Here is a 19,990-nt window from a genome sequence, read left to right on the forward strand (position 1 = left end):
TTCAGCCTTATTTTTTATCAGCTTCTACATATTGCACTCCTTCACCTTTGAGTCTCATAATGCACTTTTGCACATCCTCCTATCACTAATATATCTAAAAAAAAAGTCTTGTCCCCCTGTTTTATGGGTCTCCTATATTTTTTTTCCATGAGGGCTTCTATTTAATCCGATGGTTTTATAAAGTCTACACAGTGTCTGGTCCTCTCCCTTGGTCTAAGGGTGCCAACAGACTCCTGGCTATGAGCACTGGGCCTGCGACCCTAACTCCCTCCAGCCTGAGGATTAATTTTGGAAAAAGAAGGACATCAAGCCCGACTCCCTGCTGTCCTAATCTTTCTCAGATCGGACCTCCAGATCAATCCTCTGCAGTGGAGCTGAGATTTGCGTAGGAAACTCCATAAGTCAGCACCTGGGAAACTCTGGACGCTGATGCTCCTTTAAAACTTCTGATAAACTTCAAACATTAAACTCACAAAATTAGAGTCAAAACCCTGCACTGGATCTCTTGAGAACATCTGCAGGGCCACATCCTGTCTCCTCTTGGGCTCAAAGGCATCTGTGCACATGAGTTATTGCCGACAAACGCCGAGTCACTCTCAACGAACTCTAGAAGGGATTTCTAACCTAACAACTGAGTTGGCTGTGACTCCAACCCTTCGGAGGCACCAGAGTAGGCTAAGCCCAGCGCTCCCGCTCCCCCATCCTTCTCATGTGCCCCAGAGTGCACAGATACTCCTCAGCCAACCTTTGAAGAGGCCAGAGGGGCCTAAGCCCAGTGCTCCCGCCCCCCCTCATGTGCCCCATGGCACACAGTCACTCTCAGCCGGCCATCCATCACAAATTAGACAATGATATAGGAATAAAACAGTCTGAGGAGTCCATTTCTAATTATTTTAATTTTGCACCAAAAACGACCCAGGAGAGCAATATTAAAAGCCAAACAATTCAGAAAAAAGGGTTTTGGAGGTGGGGGACCTGAATCCTGGCCCCCAAACCCCCAATGTCTCCCATAGACAGTAATAGGCTATACTCACAATCCTGTCAGATGCCTGCCTGCATCAACTACACACAGCAGCTGGGACTCTTGAGAAGATTTTCTGTTTCAGACAAACGTTCAGATCCTCCAGAAGCTTGTCATTTAGTCAGGCTCCAAGAGCTTGAAACCCTCGGACTTCCACCAGCTCCACAATGTTAGTGCAGGCAGGCTAGGTAGAATCCCTATAAGGAAGAGTTGCCCCCACAGCTACAGATCTCTGATTACAGAGTCTGTATCTTCTCCCAGGCAGAGATGCCCCCAGGAATACTGGAGAACCTCTTGGGCTCAGGAAAACCTCACAGAATCAGATAAAAAAAAAACAAAAATAATAAACTATGCTGAGCAGAAGACTTCTATTACTATTACTTATTTCTATAACGCTACTAGACGTGCAGTGTAGTACTGTACATAAAAACTAAAAATAGAAGAGACAGTTCCTGCTGAAAAGAGCTTACAATCTAGTCAAGACAGACAAACTGGACAAGGTGGTGCATCTATACAGTGCTCAGGTGGAGGAAGTACAGAGGGAATAATAAGACAGATACTGGTGCTTAGCAGGTATTGTATTGTATTGTATATTTTTATTTTAATCAATACCTTAGCTAGATTGAGAGCCTTCGGGACAGATAGGGTAATTTTTCTCAAGTACCTAATTTAATTTTAGTTTGTAAGCTGCTTTGAGCTACTGCATTAAGTGGGATATCAAATGTACAATAAACAAACAATAAACAGGTTGGGGAATTACAGAGGGACACCTTCGCAACCCACTAATAGAAGGAAAAACTGAGGGAAAAGGGCACTGCCCAGTGACACAAGGAGGCGGAGCTGAAGAATCTGTTTGATGCCTTCTGTATGGGGATAAAACCTATAGTCTAAACTACTGTACCCGTTGCAATGGAAACATACTATACCCGATATCCCAGGGAACTACCGCAGTATTTCCAATACTTTCTAATCAGTTGTTTATTATCGGATCCTGGATTTGATTGTTTGTGTCAAACATTACTCACCCCCCAACCCCCATTCTGTGCCATCACAAACTATGAAGCACAGCACAAACCTCTGTTTCTACTTTCTTCCGTTCCTCCAGATCCAATCGATCTTGATCCGCCTTTTGGTCACGGTTGAACTTCTCCAACTCTTGTGCTAAGGTAGCAGCTCTCTTGCTGGCTTCTTCTTTCAGACGGTGGTATTTCTTCACCTACAAGGAAGGCAAAAAGACATTAGGAGCTTCACAAAAGCTCCTGCATAAGAGATTTGCTCAAGTCCAGAATGTTCACTGACCCACACTGAGGGCCAGTTGCAATAATCTAGGATCCAGAATACAATAAAACATTCATCTAGTTTGATAATTGCCAAATGCTAAGGTAAGCTTCTTTGACTGGGTGACGAGGAAGCTAGATGTTGGGGAGTCCCTGGACATCGTATACCTGGACTTTAGCAAAGCATTCGATAGCGTACCACACCGCAAGTTGCTAAGCAAGATGAGTTCTATAGGATTGGGCGAGACATTGACAAAATGGGTTGGGAACTGGCTTGGAGGTAGGCTTCAAAGGGTAATATGAAAGATCTGAAGATTATCTCCGATGTATCGATGTTTAATAAATCCGACTTGGTCAGGTAGAATTAATTGTTCAATCACTTTATTCAGACGTGTGGCTAGAATTTTGGTGAGAATTTTATAATCAGTGTTTAAAAGGGAAATTGGTCTATAATTCTTTACTAGGGTTGGGGCTCTATCGGGTTTGGGAAAGATTATAATATGAGCCTCAGCAAAGTTATGCTGTAATGGTCATTAACAAAATTAAAATACAGCAGTAAATGGTTTTTTAAATGTGTGGCAAAAGTTTTGAAAAATTTGCATGTAAGACCATCCAGGCTTGTTAGATGCCAAAGATGTGATGGCAAGATCAATTTCATGCATAATTATCGGTGCATCCATATCAGCTTTGAGGCTAGTAGGAAGACTAGGGTGTACTATGTTGTCTAAATATTTACTAATCTCTTTCTCAGAAGAGGAGGATTTGGAACGATATAGTTGTGCGTAAAAACGTTCAAATTTAGCTTGTATACTGATTTCATCTGTGGTAACACTGTTTTGAGTGGTTTTAATGGAGGTAATATGAAAACGTTCTTTTTTCCCTTTAAGGTATTGGGCAAGAGACTTCCCCATTTTATTACTGCCAATATAATGTACGGATTTCATTAAATAAATATCATTATTTGCACATTGAGAGGCTACAGTGTTATACTCATATTTCTTTTTGGTCAGTAGTGCTAGAAGTTGAGAGGCAAGCAAGTTATTGACATAGTTAGTCTCTAGATGTTTAATTTCAATTTCTAGTGTTTTGAATTGATGATTCAATTGTTTCCTTTGCCAAGCCATTAAGCTTATCATTTCGCCTCTTAATGTGGCTTTGTATGCCTCCCACACTGTTGCAGGAGAGATCAGGTGATGAGTTAGTGAGGAAGAAATTCTCTGTAAATAGTTTTAGTTTTTGTACAATTTCCTCATCGGCTAGTAACTGATTGTTGAGATGCCACGACTGTTTAGCTGGAGGTTTATCTAAGAATCTGATGTGTAAGGATATTGGAGCATGGTCCGAGATGAGAGCTAAGTGAATCTCAGTTTTAATGATGCACGATGACAAATAGCAGAAATTAAAAAGTAATCTAACTTATTTTATTGGGGGGAGTGGGGAAATGGATGATTAATATTTTTATTTAATGATTGGATTTTTGTTGAAGAATTGTTGGGTGGGGGGAAAGGGTTATAATTTCTACTTTAATGGATTATATATATAAGAATGTCAAGGCTGTATATTTTATTAGTAATGTAATGTTTTAATATTTATCACTTGTTTGTCAGTTTTAAAATGAATAAAATAATTTTTTTTAAAAAAAGTAATCTAACTTGGTGTATGTGTTGTGTGGAACTGAAAAGTGTGTAAATTCTCATGCTGTAGGGGTTCAAGATTCTCCAGGAATCTATCAGATTGTGATTAACCATTAGAGAACTTATTTCTTCTCTCGTTTTGATTTAGATGGGCGGCATGTCGAAGTTCAATCCAAAATATGTAATCGAGTGGCTGATTGTAATCTCCACCCATTATAATTGGAGTATCTGGGAACTGTAGTAAGGTGTGTTGTATTGTGCGGAAAAAATCAGGTGAATCTGTGACCGGGGCGTAAATGTTAAGTAAAAGTAGTGTCACTTTGCCTAAGGACACAGGATTAGGCACCACCTTTTCCTCAGAGTCTGAGTCTTCTTTGATTACATTAATATAAAGAGAAGATTTAATGTAAATGGAGACTCCATTCTTTTTCTTGATGGCAGATGAAAAAATAGGAGCATTGTAACCTCTAAGAACTGTTTTAGCACTGTCAGAGATAAGAGAGATGGGTTTCCTGAAAAGCACAGTTACTTACCGTAACAGGTGTTATCCAGGGACAGCAGGCATATATTCTCACATGTGGGTGACGTCATCTACGGAGCCCCAGCGCGGACAGCTTTTCAAGCAAACTTGATTGAAGTTTCAAGTTTGCACACTGCACCACGCATGTGCTAGCCTTCTTGCCCACTAGAGGGCGCATCCCCACCTCGTGGTCCTCAGTTCCATATCATAGCAAAGAAGCCATCCCCGGGGAGGTGGGCGGGTTGTGAGAATATATGCCTGCTGTCCCTGGATAACACCTGTTACGGTAAGTAACTGTGCTTTATCCCAGGACAAGCAGGCTGATATTCTCACATGTGGGTGACCTCCAAGCCAACCAAAAAAGGGTAGGTGGGAGGATGGCAAATTATGAAAACAGGTTACGTAACACCGACTGGCCAAACCGGCCGTCGCTTCTGGACAAAGTGTCCAGACAGTAGTGAGAGGTGAACGTATGAACCGAAGACCAAGTGGCAGCTTTACAAATGTCCTCCATAGGCGTGGATCGGAGGAAAGCCACGGAAGCTGCCATCGCTCGGACTTTATGACCCGTAACTCGACCCGAAAGCGGGAGATCAGCCTGAGCGTAGCAAAAGGAAATACAAGCAGCTAACCAGTTCGACAAGGTGCGCTTCGAAACCGGGTGTCCCAAACGATTAGGATCAAAGGACAAAAACAATTGAGGAACCTTCCGATAAGACTTGGAGCGTTGAAGATAAAAAGCCAACGCCCTCTTACAGTCAAGCGTATGAAGCGCCGCCTCACCAGGATGAGAATGGGGCTTCGGAAAAAACACCGGAAGGACAATAGACTGATTGAGGTGGAAATCAGACACAACTTTAGGTAAGAATTTTGGATGGGTGCGAAGAACCACCTTATCATGATGAAACACCGTGAAAGGAGGATCCGCCACCAAGGACTGCAGTTCACTAATCCGACGAGCAGACGTGAGCGCAATCAAAAATACCACTTTCCAAGTGAGAAACTTAAGATGCGACTTGTCGATGGGCTCAAAGGGAGGCTTCATCAGCTGAGCCAAGACCACATTAAGATCCCACACCACCGGAGGAGGTTTCAGAGGAGGATGGACATTCACTAAACCCTTCATGAAACGAGTCACCAGAGGATGAAGAGAGAGAGAACGACCCTCAAGGTGCCGATGGAATGCAGCAATGGCGCTGAGAATGTACCCGAATAGAAGTCGTCTTCAGGCCAGATTCAGATAAATGTAATAGATAATCCAGAACCGAAGCCACAGGCACCGAACTCGGTTCCAGACGATTCAAAGAACACCAGGATGTAAACCTGGTCCACTTCATGGGCATAACAAAGCCGAGTCGAGACCTTGCGCGAGGCCTCCAAAATGTCCCTCACGGCCCGAGACACCGGAATCGAAGTCAGGGGGAGAGAAACCAAGCAGTCAGATGTAAAGACTGAAGATTGGGATGTAACAGCGAACCCCGACTCTGAGACAGCAGAGAGGGGAAACACCGGCAGAAGCAGAGGTTCCCTGGCACTGAGTTGAAGAAGCAGGGAGAACCAGGGCTGCCTGGGCCAACGAGGCGCAATGAGGATCATGGAGGCTCCGGTCGATCTGAGATGAACCAGCGTTCTCAAAATCAGAGGAAACGGCGGAACGCATAAAGGAACTTCCCCTCCCAGTCGAGAAGGAAGGCATCCGCCTCGAGACGATCCTGGGAGTAAATCCGAGAACAATAGAGGGGCAGTTTGTGAGTCTCCGGGGAGGCAAACAGATCCACCTGAGGAGTTCCCCAGCGGTCGAAGACCTCGCGAAGACCCGGGAGTTCAGAGACCACTCGTGCGGCTGGAGAAGACGACTGAGTTTGTCTGCCAGCCGGTTCTGCTCTCCCTGAATGTAAACTGCCCGCAGGAATATGTTCTGGGAGATCGCCCATTCCCAAAGGCGAAGAGACTCGTGACACAGAGGCCAAGAGCCCGTACCCCCCTTGTTTGTTGACATAGTACATCGCCACTTGTTGTCCGTCCGCACGAGTACCACCTGGTCGTGCAGCAGGTGGACAAAAGCTCGCGCGGCCAGAAAAATGGCGCGAAGCTCCAGCACATTGATGTGACATCGACGGTCCTCGGCCGACCACAGACCCTGCGTCCTCAGGCCGTCCAGATGAGCTCCCCACGCGTACTCGGAGGAGTCCGTGGTCATGACCTTGCTGTGAGGTGGAACGAGAAACAGCAAACCCCTGACAGATTGGAAGAGTCGGTCCACCAACGGAGCGATCGACGTAAACAAGGAGTCACTGATATCCGGGAAGACACCGGATCGCGATCCTGCCGCCATTGCGACGCCAGAGTCCACTGCGCGAGCCTCAGGTGCAAGCGAGCGAAAGGCGTGACGTGAACCGTCGACGCCATGTGGCCCAGCAAAACCATCATGTGCTGGGCTGATACCTCCGATTGCCCTTGACAGTGGCGGCTCCACCGAAGCAGGGCCTCCTGCCGAAGAGGGGGGAGAAAAGCGCGGAGGCGAACCGTGTCCAGCACGGCTCCAATAAACTGGAGAGACTGCGCCGGGCACAATTGAGACTTGGGAAAGTTCACTTCGAACCCCAGGTCTTGCAGAAGGCTGATAGTCTGTTGGGTCGCTAAGATAACCCCCTCCCTGGACGGGGCCTTGATCAGCCAATCGTCCAGGTAGGGAAAGACCTGTAGACCCCGCGAGCGCAGGGCCGCCGCAACCACTACCATACACTTGGTGAATACCCGAGGGGACGACGCCAGACCGAAGGGAAGAACCCGATACTGCAGGTGCAAATCCCCCACTTGAAAACGCAAGAACCTGCGGCAAGCGGGATGCACCGGAACATGGGTGTATGCTTCCTTCAAGTCCAGGGAGCACATCCAATCCCCCTCCTCCAATAGCGGATAGAGAATCGGAAGCGATAACATACGGAACTTCTCCCGGACCAGGAACTTGTTGAGCTTCCGGAGGTCCAAAATGGGGCGCAAGTCCCCGGTCTTTTTTGGGACCAAAAAGTAACGGGAGTAAAACCCCCGGCCCATCTGATCGCGAGGTACCACCTCGACCGCCCGGAGGCTCAACAAGGCCCTGGCTTCTTCCTGGAGAAGGGCCAACTGGTTCCGATTGGGAGGGCAAGCCCCGGGTGACAAGTCTGGAGGTTGACTGGAGAAGTTGAGCGAATAGCCCTCTGAGATTGTCCGGAGCACCCATGCGTCTGACGTAATCGCAGACCAGGCCCCGGCAAAGGCCGTTAGCCGACCCCCGATAGGGAGGGGATGGCGCGATATCGCGGTGGGGGCCCGCCCCCAACCGCCCACCCCGTCAAAAGGACGGCGCGGCTTTGGCCGCCCCCTGCGCGACGGGCTTAGAGGGGCCACCCCTACTCTGTTGGGGCGGTCGCCGTGGTGGCGGTCTTGAGAAGGCCGGCGTCGACTTCTGAGGATACCTTCTCGGGGGTTGCCGGAAAGGACGCTGGGTAGGGGCCTTAGGCTTCGGGCGTACCAGAGAGGCCAGGGAGCGTTCCTGTTTGGAAAGCCGCTCGGTCGCCGCATCCAAAGAGTCGTCAAACAATTCTGCCCCAACGCAAGGCAAGTTTGCCAGGCGCTCCTGCAAATTTGAATCCATCTCGAGGGTACGAAGCCACGCCAGCCGGCGCATGGCCACCGCACAGGCCGATACCCTCGAGGCAAGTTCAAACGCATCGTAAACTGCGTGGAATAAATATAGGCGCAGCTGGGCCAGATTAGAGCTAAAGGTGGCAAACCTGTCCCTATGCGACTCTGGTATCACCTCACGAAAAGAGGGGAGGTCCTTCACCATCGTACGTAGGAATGACGAGTACGAAAAGGCGTAGTTCAGGACCCTCGTTGCCATGAGAGAGTTCGCATAGAGACGACGCCCGAATTTGTCTAAGGTCCGGCCCTCCCTACCCGGCGGGACCGCCGCCGAGACCCTGGAAGGCTGCGATTTCTTAAGCGCCGATTCCACTAGGAGCGAATTGTGAGAAAGTTGCCCCTTCTCGAACCCCTTGATGGGGAGGGTGCGATACTTCGACTCCATTTTGGAGGGGACCACAGCGACTGTCAAGGGAGCCTCAAGATTTCTAAGGAAGGTCTGACGGAGGACCTTGTTGATCGGAAGGCGAGGGGATTCCCGAGGGGGGGCAGGAAGATCCTGCTCCTCTAAAAACTCCTTGGTGTAAGTGGACCCTTCTGACAAGTCAACACCCAAAGCCCCCGCCATATCCTGCACAAACCTCGTAAAAGATGAAGGCTTAGCAGGAGGAGAGGGAGACCGAGACTTCCCGGCGGAGCCGAAGGGAGAGGCCTCGTGAGAGTATCTGGGCTCCCTACCTGACCCCAACCCCAACGAGGCACAGTCCTGTGACCTCGACGGGGTCGGAGACCGAGTGCGCCGAAAGGAACCCTTCGGGGATCCCCCCGGGGTCCGAGGCACCGAAGCCCGTCCCTTCGGCCCCGGCGAGGAGGCCCGGGAGCTCTCCCTGGCCGGAGACCGGAATAAGATGGGATTATCGACCCGCAGGTCCCGCACCTGCAAGGTATCGGCCCCGGCCGGCGACGAGCGACCGCGCCGCCGAGGCGAGGCCCGAGACCGCTTGGCCTTCCTCGGACGGCGCCTCGCCCGAGACCTGCCCGAGGGCGATGAACCTCGCGAGGACTCCGAGGACGAAGACGAGATCCTCCGCACCCGGCGCACCTTGTCTTTTGGGCGCACGCTACGCTCCGGCTGACCCCGCGAAGCCGGGTCCGATGGTACTGCCGAGGTCGAGGCCGTGGGCGCCTCGGGAGCCGAAGCCCCCCGTACCCGAGGCCGAGGTCGCCAACTGCGGGGCCACCGAGGCCGAAGCAGTCGAGGCCGAAGCCTGCTGCAGATGCTCAATGGCCCCGGTGAGCTCCGAGGCGATCAACGCCCGGAGCAAGTCTTGGAACACCGGGATTGACATTCCCTGTGGCAAGACCTGCCGCTGCTCCTCAGAGGGCGACCTCGGTCTCGAGTATTCCCTCGGGGCAGCGGACGTGGGCAACTTGGGTTTAGCAGAGGCGGACCCTCCCGCCGAAGAGCCCGAGGATGGCTTTTTGGACGATCCTGGAGCTGAGGAGGGAAGTGGAGACTTACCCGAGGCCTTGGATGAGGCAAGCTGCTTCGATGGCATCGAGGGCCGAGGCGAAGCCAAGGGTCCCGAAGCTGAGGTCGAGGCCGAGGCCGAGGCCGAGGTCAAGGCCGGGGCCGAAGCCGAGGCCGAACTCGAGGCCTTCCCGGGAGGGGACTCGACAGAGAAAAGTTCTGCCATGCGGGCCTTGCGGCATTTGAGTGCCCGCTTCTGGAAGGTGGCACACTTCTCGCAGGACGCTGTCGGGTGTTGGGGCCCCAAGCACCTCAAACAGCACCTGTGCGGATCTGTAATAGATAAAAGCCGTTCACAGCGCCCGCACTTTTTAAAGCCCGTTACGGGCCGGGACATGGGCCCAAGAGAGACCGGGAACAGGCGAGGTTCCTCGGCCACGGCTACCGGGAGCCCCCGGCAGCGACGAAAATCGAAAGTTTTTTTTTTTTTTTTGAGAAGAAAAGAAAGAAGAAAATAACAAGACAAAAAACGCAGCGACCGCGTCGAAATTCCGTACACAGCCGCAGCGACAGAAGGCACTAAGAGCACAATTTTTTCCACAGGGCTTCTGGCTCCGCGGATGAAATTGAACTGAGGACCACGAGGTGGGGATGCGCCCTCTAGTGGGCAAGAAGGCTAGCACATGCGTGGTGCAGTGTGCAAACTTGAAACTTCAATCAAGTTTGCTTGAAAAGCTGTCCGCGCTGGGGCTCCGTAGATGACGTCACCCACATGTGAGAATATCATGCCTGCTTGTCCTGGGATAATAGAATAATATCGGGATGCAAAGAATGCAAGTAGTCACTTTTTTGCGCTTAATACAGTGATTCAAGCCATTGACGTTAAAAGATAGTATATGTACATTAGTCATAGAAATACATGAGAAATATCATTCATATAAGTAATAATCAATAAGCAACAAGTATTGAAAGATATTAACAAGTTAGAACACCAACATATAAACCTCTGGAACTTGTGGAAATAACACATCAAAACAAAAAGAAAGGCAAAACAGTGCCAGCGATATGTCAAAGCAACGTGAAATGAGAAATCCGGATGGGATTAAAACCTCAATGGCTGACCTTCGTACTGGAAGCAGTCCCCCCGGGCAGCATAATGATGTGAATGGATGATATTAAACCTCACACAGCAGTAGGAAAAGAGATGGTAGGGGATATGGTGAGGTACAGTCATTGCATTTTGATGGAGTCAATATATTCCTGAAGTTTAACCGGATCAAGATATGTGATTATTTTGTTATTGTGCGTGATCAGCATTTTGGCTAGATAAAGAAGGCCGAATCTAGCACCAATGTCTTTCAAATCTTGACGTTGTTGAAGGAATTGTTTTCTGCGAGCTGCAGTGGTTTTTGTCAAATCTGGAACAAGTAGTATCTTCCTTCTTTGATATAGGATCTGCTTCTTTTCTTTCCCAGCGGTGTGGATTTGTAATGTGTGCTGATAGCACAGTACCTTAAGTACTATAGGCCTTAGTGTTTTCTTTTCCAGGAGAAGCCGCGATGGGACATGATGCGCCCGCTCAATTTCCAGCGAGGGATCAAATTTAATGTCCAGTATGGTAGGCAGAAGTTGTGAAAGAAAGGTAATCATGTCCGTACCTTCTGACGATTCTGGAATGCCCAAAATTCTCACATTGTTTCTACGACTCATATTAGCCAGGTCTTCAAGATCCATTTTCAGGGTAGATAATTCTCGCTGGTGTTTAGGAATCAGAGCCACATTCTGAGCGTGCTGTGTTTGAAAACTTTCAAGGGTGTCAATTATTTGTCTGGCATCGGTGAACTGAGCATTAATTGCCTCAATTTCAGTGCGAATTAATTGCGAATCCTCCACCTGTTTAGACATTATGTTCTTGAAAGCGACCATTTCAGCCACTAAGAGATCTAATTGAGATTCGACTGTTTTCGGCTGATGTTTTTCAGGGGAGGGAACCTCGTGTTTAGGCCTCTTACCGGAAGACACCGATGTTGATGGTAGGTCTCCTTTAGATGTTTTACTCAGAGACATAGTTAAGCAGAGCTGAAAGCTGCACTTGGATATAGAGCAGAGATCGCTGTGTGAAGATATTTGAGTAGTTTTAGCCTGCCGTCCTGAAGGAGAGCTTATGCAGCACGTCTGGTCGCCATGACCATCAAGCCACGCCCCCACGGTAAGTATCTTCCAAAAGCACAAATAGCTTGATATGCAGCAGGAAGATTTAGGTTACAACCAATCACTAATCACATCACTTCTTATATTGGTTATTTGTTTAGCAGAAGGTAAAGTTCAAAATCCATTTCAAAACTCTGTGGGATGCTGATGGGGCTCTGGAATATCTGAGAGTATGTTCTCAGTGTGTACGCTTATAGACTCTGCCAGCTTTCAACATGACTAGGGGCTCCTTTTACAAAGCCGTGCTAGGGCCTTAACACGCGGAATAGCGCGCGCTAAATTGCCACGTGCGCTAGCCGCAACCGCCTTCTTTTGAGCAGGTGGTAGATTTTCGGCTAGCGCGCGATATAGCACGCGCTAACCCGGTGCGTGCGCTAAAACCGCTAGCGCGGCTTCGTAAAAGGAGCCCTAGGTTATCTGCATCTTACTCCATGGCTTCATCACTAGTGGGCCCACAGCTGTGGAATTTATTGCCAATATAATTTAGAGGTGAAGAGGATTTGAGGAAATGTCAAAAGCAGTTCAAAGATTCTTTCTTTACAAAAGTTTTTCAGCGATTCTGATGAAATTAAGTATTGATTTGTTTTAATGGTTTTATAATATCAGCATTTTTCTTTGTAGCTCCATCACTCTGGAATTCACTACCATCTTCTTTAAGAACAGAACTTTATTTCAAGAAATTTAAACCCAATTTAAAAGAATGGCTGTACAAACAGACTTTTAACCATGAGTAAGATTGAGGTCACATCTGACTATCACTAGATTTACCCCTCTACTCTCCCCTGCCTTCCCTCTCTACCCCCACAAAATTCTTTTTTTTTTTTTTAATTCTTTATTCATTTTATATTTTACATCAAGTGCACAGAAAATATCAACAATTAAAATAATACATCACTTGAAAATCCACAAAATCTCCTTAAATAAGATTTATACCCATCCCCCCACCATATTAATATCAGATAATATATATAACGTAATATAATAAATTCTATCCTTCCCTTCTTAAGATTTTTTTTGAGCGAGTTTCTTTCCTATCGAAATTATTGTAGTTCCTTTCTTATTTTCTATTTATGTTTTGGTGTTGTAAACAGCTTTGACCTGACAGTTAGAAAAAGCGGTATAACAAAAAGAAATAATAATAATAATATATTTGTTATATTTATCATGCATGTTTACCACAAACTACAGTGAAGTTTTGACCAAGTTTGATTTTTTTTTTTCATATAAAAATCTTACACTATTGCATATCAATAAATAAAGGACTACCATGAAGTTCCAGCTCTGTCTCCTTCCTAGTGTACTCAATTCCCCTCCAGCCCTCCATCTCCTCTCCTTTATAATACCTGATTCTCTTCCAGTGTGAGATCCCGGCCTTGACTTTGGCTTTCCTCCTCCATTCTGTCCTCAAATTCCTGTCGGGCTTTTTCCACAGACAGCATCTCCTTCTCCAGCTCATCAATGTCCCCCTTGCGCTTTTTATATTGCTTCTGTGCATTCTGCAGCGATTTCTTGGCTGCCTCCAGCTTCTTGATTTTGTGTGAGGTGTTCTCCTTGGCCTTTATGTACTGTGGCCGCTTCTGATTCAGCTCTGAATCCTTTTCCCTGCACAAGGAAGGAAGAAAAAACAAAACAAAAAAAAAATCAAAGCAGTCACATAAATAGACCAATCACGGGAAAACTGCCCCCCTGCAACATCATCTACTAACAGAATCTCACCTTTATATATATCTATACTTGCCACAATGGCAATAACTAGCAGTGGCAAGTGCACTTTATTCCTATCCCTCTAACCCCTATCATTTCCTAATCCATTTGATATACTCAAACTCACTCAAGACTACACCACAAAGCAGAAATCCCAAAGTAGGGTACTAATCAGTTCTAACCATTGCTTGCTGCTGCTACAAGCTACAGGATTCTGCAGCCCTCACTGGTAAGAAAGGTGGCGCAACAGTACTCCTCCCTCCTCCATTAATCTTCACACATTCCTTGCCCTCTCCCCCCCAAAAAAAGTAATGTTGTATAAGCAGCAGCAGGAACATGGCTGGAGATACCTACTTGATCTCCTTTTCGATTGTTTGCTGCTCCCGCATCATCTTGCCAAGTTCTTTCTTCTTGTCCTTTAGCTCCTCCTCCACTTTATCCATGCGTTTTTTGTCCTTATCAATGTCCTTATTCTTGGAACTCAGTTCCCTGTTCAGCTTCTCAATCTCACTCTCATTGTGGTACATCTTGAAGAGCTGCAGTTGTACCTGTGCCCGCACCACCTCATCTTTCAGACGCTGGTACCGCTCTGCCTGCACAGAAAGGAGAAATTAGGTTTTTACCTGCTAATTTTTTTTTTTTTTAAAGACTCTCCAGACCGGAACAGTTCACTGATGGGTAATAACTCACTATGACCAGCAGGTGAAGATTGAGACAAAATCTTTTGGCTGTGATACAAGTAGCTGTGCTTCCCTCTAATCTAATCAGTCTGCCAAATAGCAAATCAGAACTAAGAAGTGCTAAGTAGAACAGTAACACTCCTAACTAACATAGAGCAATACTGTTGGAAATTGCATAGAAAAAGCCCCTTCAGCAAATGTTCCCATAGTTCGCCAGCTATGCCAGTTGAGCCATAGCTGCTGTGACCCTAAAAAACAAAAAAAATACTAGAACCCACAGAAAAATTCACACGCTTTCTGCAAATCCTGAAAGAACAGACAGACAGAGTGGGGACTGTACCAATCTGGAGAGTCTAAAAGAAAGAAAATTAGCATGTAAGAATCTAATTTCTCCTTCTTTACCACCTCCCCAGACCAATACAGTTCACTGATGAGATGTACCAAAGCAGTACCCATCATGGGTGGGACCCCCAGTGGGCCGCCACCAGAATACGCTCACCGAACACTGCGTCCCGACACACCTGGCCATCAACATGGTAGTATCGCACAAAGGAATGCAGAGAAGACCAAACCACGGCCTTACTGATAAACACTGGAGGCACCAGAGAAGACTCAGCCCAAGAAGCTGTCAGACCTCGAGTGTAATGAGCCTTGAGAAACTCCGGAACAGGCTTCTTTTGAAGAAGGTATGCAGAAGTAATAGTCTCCTTGATCCAGAGCACAATGGTAGCCTTGGAAGCACCATCCCCCTTATGAGGACCCGCTAAGAGGACAAAAAAAAAATCCGATTTCCGGAACTCCTGGGTCCACTGAAATAAGAGCGAAGAACCCAATGGACATTCAACTTGCGCAGCCTGCCCGACTAACCAAGACCGAGAGGACAACAGACTGACTGAAATGAAAAGGTGATACCACTTTCGGCAGAAAGAAGGAATAGGCCGCAGCACAATTCGCTCCCTAGAAAACTCCAGGAAGGGAGGCCTTCAAGAGAAAGCCTGCAGCTCAGAAATACATCTCGCAGAAGTAATGGCCATCAGGAAAACTGCCTTGAGAGTAAGGTCCTTCAACGAGCAGGAACCCAGGGGCTCAAAAAGAGAGCACATGAGCACTGACAGGACCAGATTGAGATCCCAAACTGGAACCGAAGGTTGCACCGGAGGCTGAAGCAATTTGGCCACCCTCAAAAAGTGAATCACATCCGGAATAGATGGCAAGTGCCTACCCTGCAGCAACCCACAAAAAACGGTCAAAGCCTCAAGCAGAACCCTGAGAAAAGACCAGGCCAGGCCCCTGTCTAGGCCATCCTGCAAGAACTCCAAGAAGCAGGGGATCCACCACATACGGGAGCTCCTTCGTGTCTTCTTCAAAGTGCAACATCGAGGAAACCTGCAGAATAAGCTCCTGGAGCTCTTCCCATTAAAAGATGCGCACCACTGATGCATCCTTGCCAGATGACGGAACCAAAAAACTTCTGCCAAGAGCATCTGTCCCACCAAGAGGATCCTGGAGGTCCACCAAGGGGTCCAGGTCCTCATCATAGAAACATGATGGCAGATAAAAGACAAATGGTGCATCTAGTCTGCCCCTCCACAGTAACCATTTATCTCTTTCTCTCTCTGAGAGATTCCAGGCCCATTTGAATTCAGACACAGTCTCTTCTGGGAGACTGTTCCATGCATCTACCACCCTTTCTGTAAAAAAGTATTTCCTTAGATTATTCTGGAACCTATCACCTCTTAACTTCATCCTATGCCCTCTCATTGCAGAGTCCTTTCAAATGAAAGTGACTCGACTCATGCGCATTTACATTACATAGGTATTTAAACATCTCTATCATATCTCCCCTCTCTCGCCTTTCTTCCAAAGTATACAGATTGAGATCTTTAAGTCTGTCCCTATACCCCAAGCGAAAACTGCTCCTCATACAAAAAAAAATAAAAATAAAGATCAGCATCCCAAGAGACCCTCGGCTGAAAGAGGAGGAGATGGGGATGAAACTGGTGCTGAGGGGGGCCGAACCGGAGTGGATGCAGAGGGACCCCCCGGGGCAGAAGAAGGACCTCCAGCCACCTGAAGATAAGCCTTGCACAAGGCTAAAACAAAATCAGGGGAAAAACTCCCTGGTGGCCCAATGGGACTCACTGCCAAACCTGAGGCTGAAGACAAAATGGAGGCCCTTCCTGCCAAAATCGGGTGCAAAGCCTGCTGAGAAAAAACACCCCCGAGGCCTGTAGCAGTTGAGAAACCTGAACTGCCCTAGCCGCTAAAGCAGGGCAGTAAGGGAATCCCCAGCAGCTTCGGTATTTCCCTGAACGAAGGTGGCTGAAGAAATCCAAGTGTGGGCGGCGGGGGAAGCCTGGGCTTCCCCGCTGTCAGCTGCCGGCACGCAAGGTACTCACGAAGGGGATCCCTGGATGCTGGCACCCGAAGCCGATGAGGATTCCCCTTCATGGCGGCCTGCACACTTTTTCCCTTTAAAAGTGCTCATTGCGCAATACGCAACCTAGCTGAAAGAAAAGTACTGGTTAACAACAAAAAAATCAATTATCAAATGAAGGCTCCCTTCAGACCGGCACTGCCTTATAATTTTTTTTTCTGTCAGAACAGACTCCACTGGCTCTTTTCTTATAATTCTTTATTCATTTTTCATCTCCACTGGCTCTCTATCGGCAAGGCTCACAGCTGAGGCACCTGTAGAAAAATTTTAGGGAGATGGAGGAAATAGGGGGAGGGACTCAACTCGTGATCTGTCGAGTGTGATACCCCTGAGGTTGGACAGACCTCTGAAAAGGTGCCCCCAAGCTCATTCCGGCTCCAGACGGGGACAAGAAGGCCATTACACAACTTCCAACAGGCCTACACTAACCAAGGGAAGCCTGGAAACAGCTTACTATACCTGATGAGACTGAGAACAGACTGGTTAGATTAGAGGGAAGCACAGCTACTTGTATTACAGCCAAAAAGTTTTGTCTCAGTCTCCACCTGCTGGTCATGGTGAGCTATTACCAAAAGTGAACTGTATCGGTCTGGAGAAGTGCTAAAGAAGAAGGGGTTATCACACAGTGTCACAAATCCTGATGCAGTCTGCCCACAGATAAAACACATCACCTTGGCAAAGAGAAGGAGATCACACATCTCATGCTTCCCGTTAATCATGGCCCCTCTTCTCACCTCCTCTTTCTCCTGCTTGGCTTCCTTGCGTTCAGCAGCAATATTCTTCTTGCGGTGGTAGTTGAACTGTGTGTCTTCCTCAGCCTTCACCATTTCCTTCTTTCGCTTATCATATTCCTGCCCCAGCTCCCCTGAGCGACTGATCTCCTCAAAGAGAGATGTACGCTCCTTAGGATTTTTCATGGCAATGGATTCTACTGCACCCTGAAAAACAGAGGGGAGAAAGTCTAGTCCAGGGGGTGCCCAAAAGTCAATCGCGATCAACCAGTAGATCGCAAAGGCAACACGAGTCAATTGCATAGACTCGCATTTCCTTTGCATTCTGTTCTCCCTGCTTCCCCGAAGCTAGGTGCATATAAGCACCGGGCCCACAGCCTCCCCCCCTCCAACGTCAATTCTGACGTCGGATAGGAAGTTCCGGGTCAGCCAATCGCTGCCTGGCTGGCCCAGAACTTCCTCTCTGACATCAGAATTGATGGTGGGAGGGGAGGGAATGAGGCTTGTAGGTCTAGCGCTTGTACGTGCTTGGCCTGGCATCAGGGAAACATGGAGAAATCAGCGGCGGTGGCTTTGTGGGGAGGGGGAGGGAAAGCGAAAGAAAGAAAGGGGGGGCAAGGAGAGGCAGAAAGAAAGAAAGAGGGGCAGGGTGAGAGAAAGAAAGAAAGGGGAGGGAGCAGAGAGAGAGGAAGAAAAAGTTGGGCTCATGGAGGGACAGAGAGAGATGTTGGTTGGGGGATGGAATGAGGTCTGGAGGAGAGGAACCATGCAGGAGGCAGAAAGAATTAAAGGCAGTAAGAAAGAAATATTGGATTTACAGTCAGAAGAAGGAAGTGCAACCAGAGATTCATGAAATCACCAGACAGCAAAGGTAGGAAAAATTATTTTATTTAAAAATTTAGTGATCAAAATGTGTCTGTTTTGAGAATTTATATCTGCTGTCTATATTTTGCACTATGGCTCCCTTTTACTAAACCAAGCTAGCGGTTTTTAACGCAGGGAGCCTAAGAGTGGGCATTCAGCGCAGCTCCCTGTGCTAAAAAACGCTATCGCTGTTTAGTAAAAGGAGAGGGAGTATATTTGTCTATTTTTGTTTAGTTGTTACTGAGGTGACATTGCATAGAGTCATCTGCCTTGACCTCTTTGAAAAAAACCCTGAATATAAATGATAATTAACATATTCTCTGCGTACAGTGTGCTTTGTGTTTTTTTTAAATTTTATTGTTAGTAGATCATTTTCACTTGGTCATTTTAAAAATAGCTCAAAAGCCAAAAAAGTGTAGGCACCCCTGGTCTAGTCCCTACCATTAGTCCAAAGAATAAAATTCAAGGTTTGTTCTTTTATTTTTAAGCAAACAGTAGCAAAGGATAAAAATGGCAAGTAGTAGACTCTCTTTATTTCTACAGAGATCAATTTAAAATAATTTAATATACCTCAAGGATTTAGGGCTCCTTTTATCAAGCCGCGCTAGCGGTTTAACGCGCTTAATAGCGCGCGCTAAACCGCTGGCTGCGCTAGCCGCTACCACCTCCTCTTGAGCAGGTGGTAGTTTTTGGTCAGCACAGGAGTTAACGCGTGATGAAAAGCCGTGCGCATTAACCCCGCTAGCATGGCCTGATAAAAGGAGCCCTTAAAGTACATACAAATCTTTAGAAAGCCCGGTTTGGCCGAGTTTCAGCAATTAATGTACCTATATCTAATCTAATCTTTGATTTTTTTATACTGATTCATCCCAACAGGAGAGCTTGACTTGGTTAATAAAATATTAATAAAATTATACAGGAGACTAGACAGAAACTATCCCCCTCTTTTACTAAGGTGTGCTAATTGATTTAGTGCGTGCTAAACGCTAACACGTTCATGTTAGTCTATGGACGCGTTAGTGATTAGTGCGCGCTAATCGGTTAGCACACCTTAGTAAAAGAGAGGGTATATTTTTTAGGCCAGGATTTTATCTTTTCTGATTGATTATTTGAAAAAAAAAAAAAAAAAAAGATCATTTACGAAAAGTAGGTAGATGAGAGAAAACTCTAAATTATAGAAGGAAGATCATTCCAAACTTTTATGAATAAAAAAAGAAAATGATCAATGAAAATTGGCCATAGTTTTTATTCCTTTAACAGTGGGAAAGCCAAGTTTATATTTTTCTGAGAGCTCCTAGAATTAGAGATTTCTTGTGAATTAAATGAGACAGGAACCAAAGGAGAAAAAATACCATACAGGATTTTGAAAATTATAGTTGCACATTTAAATTGGATCCTCTAGTAAACAGGAAGCCAATGACGGGATCTCAGTAAAGGTGTTACTGTAGATCAGTTTAGCCGCCATATTCTGGATAACTTGTAGCCTCCTCAAATTACATTTACTTAAACAAGTATAAAGTGAGTTGCCATAGTCCAACTGAGATAAAATAATGGCCTGAATCAAAACTGCAAAATGTTGCTGAAGAAAAAGAGGACATACTCTTCTAAGCATCTTTAAACTCAAAAAGGTAAAGGGTCAAAGCGTCATGGACTTGATATACTGCCTTTCTGTGGTATAATCAAAGCAGTTTACAAATACTAAATATATGCAGGTATTTTTTTCTCTCCTTAGTATGCTCACAATCTAAATTTTGTACCTGGGTCAATGGAGGGTTAAATGACTTGCTCAGGGTCACAAGGAGCTGCAGTG

General features: G+C 46.7%; 1 protein-coding gene across 1 annotated transcript in view; it reads right to left on the reverse strand.

Annotated features, from left to right (window-relative positions):
• Positions 1-19,990, reverse strand: part of SMC1A (structural maintenance of chromosomes 1A) — a 115,951-nt gene that overhangs the window by 81,348 nt on the left and 14,613 nt on the right. Inside the window, 4 exon segments of the mRNA XM_033921456.1 lie at positions 2,097-2,237; positions 13,108-13,366; positions 13,823-14,061; positions 17,320-17,523. Of these exon segments, the coding sequence (XP_033777347.1) occupies positions 2,097-2,237; positions 13,108-13,366; positions 13,823-14,061; positions 17,320-17,523 (843 nt within the window).

The sequence above is a fragment of the Geotrypetes seraphini genome, chromosome 1, assembly GCF_902459505.1.
Source record: "Geotrypetes seraphini chromosome 1, aGeoSer1.1, whole genome shotgun sequence".
NCBI lineage: Eukaryota > Metazoa > Chordata > Amphibia > Gymnophiona > Dermophiidae > Geotrypetes > Geotrypetes seraphini.